General features: G+C 45.8%; 1 protein-coding gene across 1 annotated transcript in view; it reads right to left on the bottom strand.

Moving 5' to 3' along the window:
* Positions 1 to 432: 432 nt before the first annotated feature.
* The window catches only part of cables2b (Cdk5 and Abl enzyme substrate 2b), a 32,015-nt gene continuing 19,492 nt past the window's right edge, over positions 433 to 12,955 (bottom strand). Inside the window, exons 3-10 of the mRNA XM_076741450.1 lie at positions 10,134 to 10,211; positions 8,317 to 8,425; positions 8,017 to 8,185; positions 6,922 to 7,019; positions 5,667 to 5,773; positions 5,468 to 5,587; positions 4,901 to 4,985; positions 433 to 4,397 (exon numbers count right to left, since the gene is read on the bottom strand). Of these exons, the coding sequence (XP_076597565.1) occupies positions 4,251 to 4,397; positions 4,901 to 4,985; positions 5,468 to 5,587; positions 5,667 to 5,773; positions 6,922 to 7,019; positions 8,017 to 8,185; positions 8,317 to 8,425; positions 10,134 to 10,211 (913 nt within the window). The 3' untranslated portion in view covers positions 433 to 4,250. The remainder of the gene's footprint in view (positions 4,398 to 4,900; positions 4,986 to 5,467; positions 5,588 to 5,666; positions 5,774 to 6,921; positions 7,020 to 8,016; positions 8,186 to 8,316; positions 8,426 to 10,133; positions 10,212 to 12,955) is intronic.

Genomic DNA, 12,955 nt, shown 5'->3' with positions numbered 1-12,955 from the left:
CACATTTTAAGGTATTCTTCATTTTGATATATTTTTTGTTTTTTGTGTCTTGCAGAAAGCGGCAGATTGTTTGCGTGTAACTCGCCAGCTCGCGCTGATGTTCAATTTATTTCCCTCCGTCAGCACTGAGAGTTGTTCTGAATGAAATCTGTTATTTTAATTGATCAATAAACAGTCCGTTAGAGCCAGCATTAAAGGAAATAATCAGGTTTTCAACAGTTAACAGTGAAGACGAGATGTTTCTATAAGCTCTTGTGCTTCTGCACAAATGTACACATTTTATTACTTCAGCTGAATTTATTCTGACTTTTTAACTGTAGTTTGATTCCTCATTCTATGATGCTAAATAATGCTAAAAACTTTATTCCCCAAACTGACAATCGGACACAAACAGCATCTGTTTGACGTGAAAGAAGGAATCAGAACAGGAGCAGAAATGTAGATATTTTTATTGAAAATAAACTTGACATGAGTTGAATATTGGCAGTTGAAACAGTTTACGGTCTTTAATGTTTAATAAAATATTTTTTTTATAAATATTTTCAGCCACTACGTGTGGTTTGAAGAGGACCAGACAAAAACCCCTCAAAACAACATAAATAATATTTCCACTTCCTTTGAAGCCTCTGCGCAATTTGTCCACGTTGTCCATAAAAAAAAAAACAACTTTAACTTAAAACATAGAAACAACATTTAGAAATGGAAGACAAACACTTGGTAAATATTTCCCTTTACAGACTTAGAGTAAACTAAATACGACGTGAGTTTTAAATAAACGTGTCAGGTGAAATTAAATGCTGTGGCACATCACAGGTAAACACGGAGGAGGAGGAGGAAGGTCAGCTGACAGAATCAAAGCTGCATAGAATCAATATGACGAATCTCTAATGTAGAGAAGATGACTGAGGAGGAGCGTGTGCTGTTTCTGCCCTCAGAGTCTTTATCCATCACCTCGTTCTTTAACGGCTTTCGTATTTCATCGACTTCAACAAAGGAAACTTTGCTGTTTATTGCCAAAATAAAAGTCAACATGTGACACTCTGAAGTGTCTCAGTGCAAACTGTGGAGCGTGGATTCTTCTTCACTGCATTCGTTAGAGCGGGAGAGAAAAAACAAAACAAAAACTGAGACCGAAACGCTCGTCTTTACCTGTTTTAGCCCCTTAACTACAAATTATGTCCATTTCATATTTCAGGTGACTGTTTTCCAGTTTGTGCTGTTGAATTTAAGCTTTCGTTAGCTTGCTTGGCTAATGGAACGCAACGATCTGTTAGCTAGTCGGGCTAACAGAACACAGCCGTCTGTTAGCTAGTCAGGCTAAGGGAACACGGCGGTCCATTAGCTTGCGTGGCTAATGGAATACAAAGGTCTGTTAGCTAGTCTGGGTATCGGAACACAACGGTCTGCTAGCTAGTCGGGCTAATGGAACACGGCGGTCCGTTAGCTCGCCTGGCTAATGGAACACGGCGGTCCGTTAGCTCACAGGGCTAACGGAACACAGCAGTCTGTTAGCTAGTCAGGCTAAGGGAACACGGCGGTCCATTAGCTTGCGTGGCTAATGGAATACAAAGGTCTGTTAGCTAGTCGGGCTAATGGAACGAAGCGGTCTATTCCTCTCCCCACGGGGCGATTAACTATAGAAAAAAAAACGAGAACTTTCTTCGTTCATTTCGTGTGAAATAACCCAAACCAAACCCGGAATGACTCACTTCTGTTTTGTGCGTCAATGCCCAAAAGCAGCTCGTAAAGCTACAATGAAAACCGTCATCTCTCCTGCTCTGACGTTCAAGTGCAGATGAAGCCTCCAAAGACTCCCAAACACAACAAAATCCCTTTAAAACACGAGAGAAAATAACATCGGTGGAAGAACATTGACGTGAAGCGTCACGACGAAGAATCTTATTTTAAATCCAAACATCGGCATCAAAGCTTAAAACACCATTCTTCAGCCGGACGGTTTTTAGGAATAAATACATTTGACTGACAGGTTTCAGTACACAAAAACACATTTCATACATTTAAAGTAGAAAAATATCATTACCCCCGTTACTTGATAAAATAAAGATTCAGGATTGTGAAGCAAAAAGGCAAAGTGCAAAAACAACGGAGGCCCGACGGGGAGTGTTTGTGCGGCCTCCTTCCCCCAACATGGCCGCCTGTAACAAAGCTTTAAAAGAAAACGGCCGCTAACAGATCAAATGTTTTTAATGCTGAAACGTGGAGAAACGGGCACAAACATCCCGTCAGAGGCCTCTGCTCGGTTCAATGTTTCTCCCTTTATGATACAGTGAAAACAGAATAAATAAGATTTGAGTGAAAGGTAGTTTTTCTAAGGTAGTTAATGAACAGAAAGGTCTTTTTGGTAGCTGATGTTCCTTCACAGTGCAGACAGAACAGCGAGTCTTCGCAGTCCACCTTAAGAAGCCTCAGAGTGACGGCGGCCTGTTGAACCATCAGTGTGTTTCACAGACTGAACGATCAATAAAAATAAAGTGACGACTGGAGGAGCCCACGGTGACGCTTTGCTTTACATCATCATCATCTTCATCATCATCATCGCAGCGCCACTGCCTCTCTGTGAGCAGCAGTCGGCTCATCATTCACGCCAAACCAGCGAGGAGGCAACACGAGAGCGAGGATTAAAGAAGAGAGCTGAGGTTGAAGTTGCTGGTTTGAATCCCAGGGACAGACAAGACAGGAGCATCTACGCCTCCGGTGCCCTCGGGCAAGGCACTTAAACATCTAAACCTCTGCAGCGGAGCTCAGACTGCAGCTCCATGTGTTAACTGTTGTGTCTGCTGATGCTGAAAAATGTCACAGAGCTCCGTGATTTCGATAAATTAAAGTACAATGGAGCGTAAACGTGTCCGAAAAACGAGGCGAAGCTTTGGAAACGCGTCAGAGAGAACGAAGGATATGAAACCAGAGCAGCGAGAGGACAAGATATGCATGAACTGCTGTCGCCACCGTTTCCCGCCTGAATTCATCACCTCAAACTGGATTTCAGTTTATGTTTTGTGGAAAAATACGAAGGTGCTGCATCTTTGCTCGGCTCAGCGCTGTTGATTTAAAATGCTTTGAATGCATTTAAATGATTGTCAAACGCACAAACTCGTGTTTGTGTTTAGTGTCCGTCAGCACATTTAAACTAAAATGACAGCCGCAGAGGATGACGCTTAAATTTAGGCTAAACCTAAAATTAAAAGCACACAGAGGCCTTGAGAAAATACTGTCAATTAGTAAATTTCTCCATCTTCCACAGTCAGAATCAGGTTTTTACGCAAATTAACAGCAAGCCATGAGATGCAGCTGTCCTCTGCTGAATGATGCTAAACAAGTTCAGACTGCAAACATGTCGCGTTTCACGATTCCCCACAAGTCTGACAATGACGACTAGGTCTGTCTCACAGCAGAAGTCAGGCGCCCACATGTCCACTGAAACTGGTTTTCTGGCTGTAATGATTCCTCCTGTTCATAGTGGCCGCTGGATCCTGCAGTACAAGTGATGATGAACTAAATCCACAGTCCTTCTTTTACTCAGGCAGGCTGATGCTAACGTGAGGCTTCAGCTGTTCAACAAATCACAGTCCTTTCAGAATAAAACTTCCTCTCTGTTGAGCTTCAGTGGAAGGATAAGAACAGAGGAAGTGTTCACGTGGGCGCCTGACGAATGTTTGAAGACAGATCTGGAGAGACGGTGAAGCCGTCCTTTAATCAGGGAACAGGCGCAGTGAAAGTATGGAAACCTGAAAGAAACCTTGTGAAGGCTCGACTGCAGAGAAATTAGAAAGAAGGACTTGGAACTTGCTAAAAATGTCTTTACAAAAGCTCAAATTTAACCAAAATGATTGAAATCTGTCAGTCTCTGTGAAGGAGCCGGTGAGGAAAATCCTTTTTGAGCCAACAGGAGAGACAAAGGAAGACAAACGAGACAGACTTGTGATGGGTTTGACCTCCAGTGATCCTCGTGGTGCTGTTGAGCCAGGCATCAGTCCTGCCGCTGAATCATCCGTCACAGTGTGTCATCACTTTGGTGTCAGAGGGAGGAAAAGAAGGCGATGTTGCTCTCTGCGTCGCTGTACCGTTGAGCCAGGCGCTGCCGGGCCTGCGGTCGTACTACCGTCACAGCACGGAGGAGCTTTGGTGTCTGACGGCGCCTCAGAGCCTCTGAGCCGGGCAGCGCGGGGATCCGTCCGTCACAGCGTGGAGCCAGAAGGTGCTGGAGTCCCTGGAGGGAGGCGCGATCACGGCTACACCTGCTGCTGCTGCACCAGCCGTCGGTAATGAGGCATGACTTTACTCTCTGGAAGGTAGAGCGCCATCTCCAGGGCGACCAGGATGGTGAACTCAAAGGATATCAGCTCCCTCCTGCTGATCCTGAAACGCTCCTCCAGCTTCTACAGAGACACAATGAAACCAGAGCATGAGAGACAATGTTTTGTGACAACACGTTCTGTTTCTCACAAATGACGATCAAAACTCTGGACTATTAAAGACGGTTAACTGCTGGTGTCGTGAGTGGATCATTTCACAATATAATAACAAGCTCGTCATCGCTCTCTGTGGACAGACGTTTTGTAAATGACCTAAATGACTTTTCTTTAACGTCTCTGCGCTGATGTGTCGCGTTCGTCGTCAGCTGACGGACATGCTGACACACGTCTGTGAGACGCACACACTGGCTGATGACAGCAGCTGCACCAGGTGGGATTCAGTGACAACAACACGCTGAGGCCTGATGTTCTCTGCTGTGTGCGAGGAGCTGTGAAGGACAGAAACTGTCCGGCAGCTCGCTTTGCACCTGCGCAGGTAGATCAGCCTCACGAACACCTGAGCAAGAGCAGCGCGGCGTGACAGACAGGCAGAGGTAAAGGCGTGTGTGTGTGTGTGTGCCTCTTACATCAATGAGGTGTTTGACCTCCTGCTTCTTGAGGTCACTGCTGATCTTAGCAGCCAATAGGATGCAAGCCGCTGACACCAGCTTCCTGTAAAACAACGACAGTGTGAGTGTACGATCACGTTAGTCTTCAGCTCAGTGAAATGACGCATACACACACACAAACACACACACACACACACACACACACACACACACACACACACACTAACAGGTCATGGTTAGTAGTCTGTGTGTTGATGAAACACCAACAACCTCAGATCCATTTTCAAAGACGTTCTATTGGCTGACTGTTGGGGTCAATAAGCTGAAGGACGCCTCTATAAACCAAACAGACTCCACACTGTGGACTCAACACAGCAGCATGCTGGGAAAGCAGACCGGTCTGCACCACTGGAAAGACCTCCGAGTCTTTGACCAATCAGATTTCACTCCTGAGGCTTGTCCTGTAAGAATGACTTCAGCTGTCAGTCATCGCTGAACTTGTGTGTGTGTGTGTGTGTGTGTGTGTGTGTTCACAGCACAGCCGCACACAGACCGCATGCAGCAGACGATCAGACGTTAAAGTACCTGTTCTGTTTATTGAGTCGACCCTGCAGCACCAGCTTCTCAAAGTAGACGAACGCCATCGCGATGGTGACGGGCTGCAGGCCGCAGTCCTCCCCGACCGTCCTCATCTCCCTCTTCAGACTGCGAGCGGCACAAAGACAGTTTAACATCTACACTGCTGCCAAGAACTGCATCATATTTTTTTAAGATTCCTCCTCACCTGCGTATCTTGCTGAGGGTGAGTTTAATGTGAGGAAACTTCTCCTTAAACGTCTCGTTCATATCTTTCTTCAGATCCGATGGTTTGACGTATTCTATCACCGTCGTCTGGAGGAAAAAAGACGAGTGTCATAAAAGAGGAAGAAACCAGAGAAAACAGAACAAGAGAAAAGGAAGGTGACCTCTTCCTTACTGTTTCTGAAAGGTCAAACAAGAGTCAGCGCATGTAAATGAACCTCGAGAGGAAGTAAACAGACGGAGGATGTATTTTCTACAGCTTCACAGTCACAATACAGTCAATACAACACTGATCAATACTATAAAGGTTCTGTATGAGCAGGTCGCGACCTTCAGAAATTAAAGCAGAATCCTCCATCACAAACATGAATGAATACATCTTCATTACTGGAAGCATCGTTTCATGCATGCGCTAATATCCAGTACATCTGTGCAGCTCCTGTGTGTGATAGCCTTTAAAACCAGCCGTTTCTGATCTGAGTGTGTTTGTAGTTCAGGTCAGAGTTGATACTGCAGGAGGTGGTGAGATCACGCCGTGTAATGCACACACACACACACACACACACACACACACACACACACACAGATCAGTGACAGAGCAGCTCACCTCAGCAGTAATCTTTTCTGATGGATTAAACTGTGCTGATAAAGTGTGTGTGTGTGTTTTAATTCATCTCAGTGGAGGGATGAAACTAAGCTGCTGCCTATAGGATAATTATGTTGATGTAAAAGGCCCGTGTGTGTGTGAGTGTGTGTGAGTGTTTCTTTCTCAGTAGTGATTATTCTGTTCTCGGAGCTCTGTAATCCTCTCTCCTCTGCACTTCTGTCGTCTCTTCTTTATTTCCTCTCTGTCTGGTCCTTTATTCTTGTCTCTCAGATTGTGGGAAATTTAAGTCATCATCATCATTTTGCTCTTCATCTCACACACGTAGTTTAACCTTTGGACGCAACAGCATCAACTGCAGCGAACTAGATCAGAACTGAATCCAAACGAGAGAACACCACTGTTATCTGAAGTCATGTGTGTGATGTGCTGATCTGATCTGATGACATGGATCAGATACGACACACTGTTCCTGATAGAACGACATAATGTGTGAACGTCTGCACTCTGAATGCTGACACAGCAATAAAGACACAGAGTTAAAGGTATAAACAGATGTTTACTGCCGATGCTTTATGCTTTTGAATCAAAGTGGAGGTTTTTAACGTAGCACACACCTGAAGTAACGTCTTACCATGTAGGAGGCGAAGATCAGCACCCGCTTGTGTTTCCCACAAGGCCACTGGGGGTCACTGAGGAGGTTCGGGTCGTAGTCTGTCACATCATCCACACCTGGGAAAGACACACACGCACACACAGTCAACTTCTCTGATCATCATCAGTTTTATGAGCCGCATTCACACTTTCTGCGATGTTCCACATTTTACACTTGAGTCCAGTTTAATTATCAAATTCGTCAGTTCTGTCCATGTTTTCTACACTGTGGATTACAGGTCCCCGGATTGGATTTGGAGGAATATATCCTTCTTCTTGTGACACACGTCGTGCAGAAGGATCACTCAGAAACACACTTTCTGCTTCCTCACATACAGACGGTCACCAGCGTTGTGTCAGTGATGCCTTATTGAGACACGGGGGGAAACTGCTAGCCTGGCTCAGCGACAGACGTCGCCATCTGTCCCTTCATTTCAGCTTGTAGTTAACACACGTAGAAGTGAAATAAAAATAGCTCCCACACAGCGGCTGCTTCACCTTTGCTTCAGAACTCCTGCGTCATGATGAAGATGCCATCCTCATCACTCTGAACACAACCAAACGGTTGGCTGCGTGTGTTTGTGACGAGCTAGCCGGCTAACGTGTAAATACAGCTGCTCTGAGAGGCTGAAGAGATTCGTCACAAAGAGGCTAAAAATACAAACCTGCCATCAGCGTGCGCGCGAACACACACACGCACAGATGTTCTGTAACTCTGAAACACGCACACGCACACAGCTGTGTTGTCTTAATGAAAGGTTCTGGATTAGAGAGAGAGGCTTAGAGGCTAATACGGGGCTCTGTCGCTGTGGGTGTGTGTGTGTTTATCAAAAGCAGACACAAGAGACACAGTGTGTATTTGCATGTGTACAGTATACACACATGTTTAAAATATAAAGAGAACAACACTCCAGCACAGCTGCAGCAACTCTGGTCTCAACTCCGCCCTGATCTTCCTCTCCTGCATTCCTCTTCTTCATTCCTTCTCTCTCTGCAGCCACGATGACACCTTTGCCTCTACTTCCTGTATGAGGTACAGTGTGTGTGTGTGTGTGTGTGTGTGTGTGTGTATTACCCAGGTCCAGCCCCACGGTGCTGTTCAGCCTGCTGGGTGGGCAGCTCCTTCCCGCCATGCTGTGTGTGCTTCTGGACACGGGAATCTGCAGCATCAGGTCGCTGGTAGACGACGGCTTCTGCCTCACCAGGGCGTTCGTGGGGTACAGGAACTGGGCGTACGACACCGACTGGGACGGAGAGAGAGAGACGAAGGGAGCAGATGAATTTATAAGATGTGAACAAATGAAAGTGGTCCACATCATAACAGCATGTGCGTGTGTGTGTCTGAATGTGCGTCAGGGGTTGGGTGTGTATCTACCCTGCTGTAGGTCTCCAGATGAAAGCCCTCCAGCCCCGGCAGCATCTCCAGGGTGGTGGAGATGTTACCAGACGAGTGCCTCCTCCTGGGGTGGTTTAACGTGGGGTCACTGGAGAGAGGAGAGGTTAAGGTGGTCACCGATCAGAGCTCAACAACACCTCCGAAACATACGCTGTACCGAACGTTGTTTATTATTGTACGTGGTGATGTATGTCGCCATATTTTATGACATCATCATTCAATAAATTTTGACTTTTGGACTTCACAGTTATTGGAAAATGGATCATACAAGTTGGAAACAATCCAACAAACTGGAATCTAATCCTACAAATAATCTAATATTCATAACATCAGTGTAGTCTAGTCTTTGTCTGCAACTGTGCACAAAAATCTGGTTTCAACTGAGTGAATACACATAAAAAAATAAAAACTCTAAAAAGCAGCTAAATCTTTCTCCGTGGGTTGTAATGTACTCTGCAGCCTCTGGGGGCTGCTGCTGGACCTTTAGACTTCCGGTCTAGTGGGAAGAAAAAAGCCATCTTCAATATATTATTCCTTCCCTGCATCCTCCTGCCAGCAGCACTGCAAGGTGATGATAAAGCAACGTGATTCAGGGACTTTCCTGTGAGTGAAAGGTCAAAGGTCACTTCTCGCCGCAGCCACATGTTCTGCTGAACATGCTGAACTCTCTGTCTCTCTCTCTCTCACACACACACACAGACGCACACGCGCGCACACGCGCGCGCACACACACACACACACACACACACACACACACACACACACACACACACACACACACCACAGCGTGAACTAAAAGATAAAAGCAGAAGTGTGGTGCATGAGCTCTGCAGGACGAGAAGACGACCAACCAATGTTTGTCTAGTTTGTGTATTCATACTGTATGGTGTTTTTTTTAATGTGTGTGTGTGTGCGTGTGCGTGTACATGCGTGTGTGTGCACAATGAAACATAAACAGATGGAGCAAATTTTGTGTGTGTTTATAATAATGTGTGTGTACATAACAGACTATTTTTCCTTGTGTACTGCTCCCTCATACAATGTGTGTGTGCGTGTGTGCGTGTGTGTGTGTGTGTGTGTGTGTGTGTGCGCGCTGTGAGTGTGACGTGACGATAAGCATGCACAAGGGCTGCTGCAGATTAACGTGTGTGTGTGTGAACGTGATAGAGAGAAAGAGATTAGGATAAATTTACATAACTGTTACTCTTCATTTTGATCCGTGTGTTCATCCAGTCTCTGTGTGTGTGTGTGTGTGTGTGTGTGTGTGTGTGTGTGTGTGTGTGTGTGTGTGTGTGTGTTCCAGTCAGAGAGAACAGGAGGAAAAGATAAGTGTACATTCTGCTTTGTGTTTATTTATAAATGTGTCTACAAAGACCTGAGTGTGTATCTATGGGGAAGTTAATGTGTGATTATCAGTGTGTGTGTGTGTGTGTGTGTGTGTCCCCAGGTCAAATCAGGGGGCTCTGAAGTACATGGGAAAATCATCCCTTTCCTCTGCTCCTCCTTGTTTGTTGTTAGTCAGGAGGTGGTCCTGGCAAACAACTCTTCCTCCCTTTACTCCTCCTCCTCCTCCTCCTCCTCCTCCTCCTCCATAAGCACCTCCTTACTCTCTCCTTTTTCTTTGTCTCCTGGTGAGAAATTCACATCCTCTCCCCCTTCTTTCTGGGTCCAGCTCTGCGTCTTCTGCTAAACTCTCTTTCATCCTGCCTGACACTGATGCTAAAGGTGGTGGAGGTGTGTGTGCAGGTGTGTGTGTGTGTGTGTGTGTGTGTGTGTGTGTGTATGTGTGTTTGTACCTGAGGTAGAAGCTTTCTCCGTAGGGCAGAACAGAGAAGGCAGCACACAGAGATCTCTTCGCACAGATCAGCACGATCCTGAAACCCAAACGAACACACATTAGTGTTTTGTTGTTAGAACATCTGTCCTGTCGACTCGGAGCAGAAACAGGAACAGACCTGTCAATCACTGGCGAGCAGCAGCCTTCCTGACCGGACATTTAAAGCCAACAAAACACACAGAAAACAGTCAAAAAGTAACCAAACAAACTTAATTTTAGCTGCATCGATTGGTTCGATTGATTCATTCCTTCATGCAGGCTGCCCCCCCTTAAATCCAACAATAAACCTGACTGTACGATCAGGTGAGTCAGCTGTGTTAGCAGTCAGAGCAGCCTCAGGTGAATTCAGCAGTGAATGTTCAGCTACACTTTATCAGAAAATAAATGCTGCAGCCTCCTGAGAACCAGCAGAGCTCAGAGTTTAACCCTGACGTCAGCGGCACCTTCATCCCGGAGCTGTGACGTCCACAGTCTGGAGGCTGAAGCAGGTCGTTTCAGAAGCAGCGGTCTGCTCCATCGGTTGACGGAATAATGAATATTCCATAAATAATCACACTGTGGTTTGATTTTTCCGTTATAACAAATAAACTTCGTGTTTTTATTGCATGTATAACATCTACACTTTAATCGTGTTGCTCTTGTGGGACAGTAAAAATCTGAACTGAGCTGAACTGATGAGTTCTGGTCACAGTGGTTTGTTCCTGCTTGGCCTTTTTCACCTGGTGGGACACATGGCAACACATTCAGAGACGCTTCTTCACGGCGACGTGCTGTAACGAGGTTTCAGTCGAACATAGATGGTGTGTTTGTGTGTTTTCCACTGCGGATCCTCTGGAGTAGAAACCCCTGTGGAGCTCAGACTGGTTTGTGTCTCAGAGGAAAGTGTTTACAGTCATTAACTTGGGCTCAGGAACCAAAGAGACTGGAGGATGATTCACAGTGTGTGAAAACACAAACACACTTATGCCTGAGTTTATCGTGTGCCGATGAATCAGTTTCTTATATACACACTGGCCCTGTGCACAGCCACGAGGGGACCTCCATTCATTGACCCTGTGCTTCTCTGACAGCGTTAAAACATCGCGGCCGCAGACGGAGCTCCAGAGAGCTGAGGTCGACCACAAAAGTAACATCCAGTCAATCCTGAGTCTGTCGGACAGGAGACAACGCTCCCAGTTTCAAATTCAGCTAAATCAGCTGAAGACAGCGAGCGGCTCTGCAGTTCATCAGAACACTGGCACAGTTAGCAGTAAATCTAGTTGTTACGTAACCTGGATTAAGAAATATGAGCAAATAAAAAAGGAGCAAACCCTCATCTTAAAACCTGCTGAGGAGGGGTGTGTCAGTGTGGTCAAGCTGCCGAGTATCTGCTCTTCTTATCGTCGTGCACTTGTTCGCATGCTGAGACTAGCATTTAGCTCAAAGCACGGCTCTGCCTCACACTTCATTCTACAGACGTGGATATCGTTAGTCTCTTTTTCTATAAAAGGCACAGTGATTCTGAAATTGATTGAAATAATACTTATGGTTATTTTTACAGCCGTGACATGATCCTGGTCAAACATACAGCACATTTTTTAATGAGGATCCACCTGGGTCGAGGAGACAAAAAGGGAAATAAATGAAGCGCTGTGGTGTTAAACATGTCTGCTGGAAAACTGAAAATAAATGTAACTGCAAGATTTCAGAGTAAATAAATCATTACTACTTTAATTTGAGCACATCGCTAAAATTTGTCATCTGTGAAACACTGACTGTCCTTTTCTGGCCCCTGCGGCTCCTCCTCGATCCATCCCAAGACACGCACACTCACAAATACACACACACACACACACACACACACACACACACACACACACACACACACACACACACACACACACACACACAGCCTGCTCCCTATGATGCATGGGAAAGTGAAGAGCAGGAAGTCACCAGGGAGTTCGGTGGAAACAGCATCACAACAGGCCTGCTGGAAACGTGACTACAAGGACCGTGTCCCTCCACACAGCCAGTTATTACCACACATTTCATAACACTGGGGGCACATTATTCCATGATCACCTTAAAGAAAAACACCAGGCCAACCCCTCTGGGGAGTGGACCCCCGACCCAGGGGCTGTAACAGACTGAGCTATGCTAAGAATGGCCAAAGAAAACCAAATAAAGAGTCAGGCCTCCAGAGATGACTGTGGAAACATCTCTTTATAATAAACTCTGCATCCACGCAGAAAACACTGAAAGGCCAGATAATTCAGTCAGGGCCAGCAGAGCGACTGACAGCGACTTTAAGCTGTTATCGTTTTCTGGGGAAGTTCAGCATCACACAGGATGTTTGCGCTTAGCTGTCTTTTTTTAACTATTAGCCTACCGAGGAAGTTCTGTCCCATCAGCTGACACGTCGGCAGTACACAGGATTTTAGATTCAGTGTTTTACAGGCATGTTCACAGTCTAAGTGAAAGTGCACGATGAAAAGTTTGCTGCATTGCCTGCACTCATGGACAACAATCAACAGTCTCCTTCTGTACTGCTTTTACTTATTGACATGCAGATTCAGACTTTTCACTGGTGATCCGAAGGGGGTTTGAACAGCAGCCGTTCTGAGGCAGCAGAGCTCCAACATTCACTTGTACAAGCTGCTGTGACGACACGGCGACTTGACTGAACAAACAACAGCTCTGCTGCCCTTAACCGGATCTATTCTGAAACAATCAGCCATCAGTCTATTATTATCTGATTAGTCCTGTGCTCCTTTGACCCAGAGGTCTGATTAATGCGCC

This window comes from Chaetodon auriga, chromosome 10 (assembly GCF_051107435.1).
Source record: "Chaetodon auriga isolate fChaAug3 chromosome 10, fChaAug3.hap1, whole genome shotgun sequence".
NCBI classification, from domain to species: domain Eukaryota; kingdom Metazoa; phylum Chordata; class Actinopteri; order Chaetodontiformes; family Chaetodontidae; genus Chaetodon; species Chaetodon auriga.
Note: the sequence above shows the minus strand (reverse complement) of the source record. Positions and strands in the feature narration are given on the sequence as shown.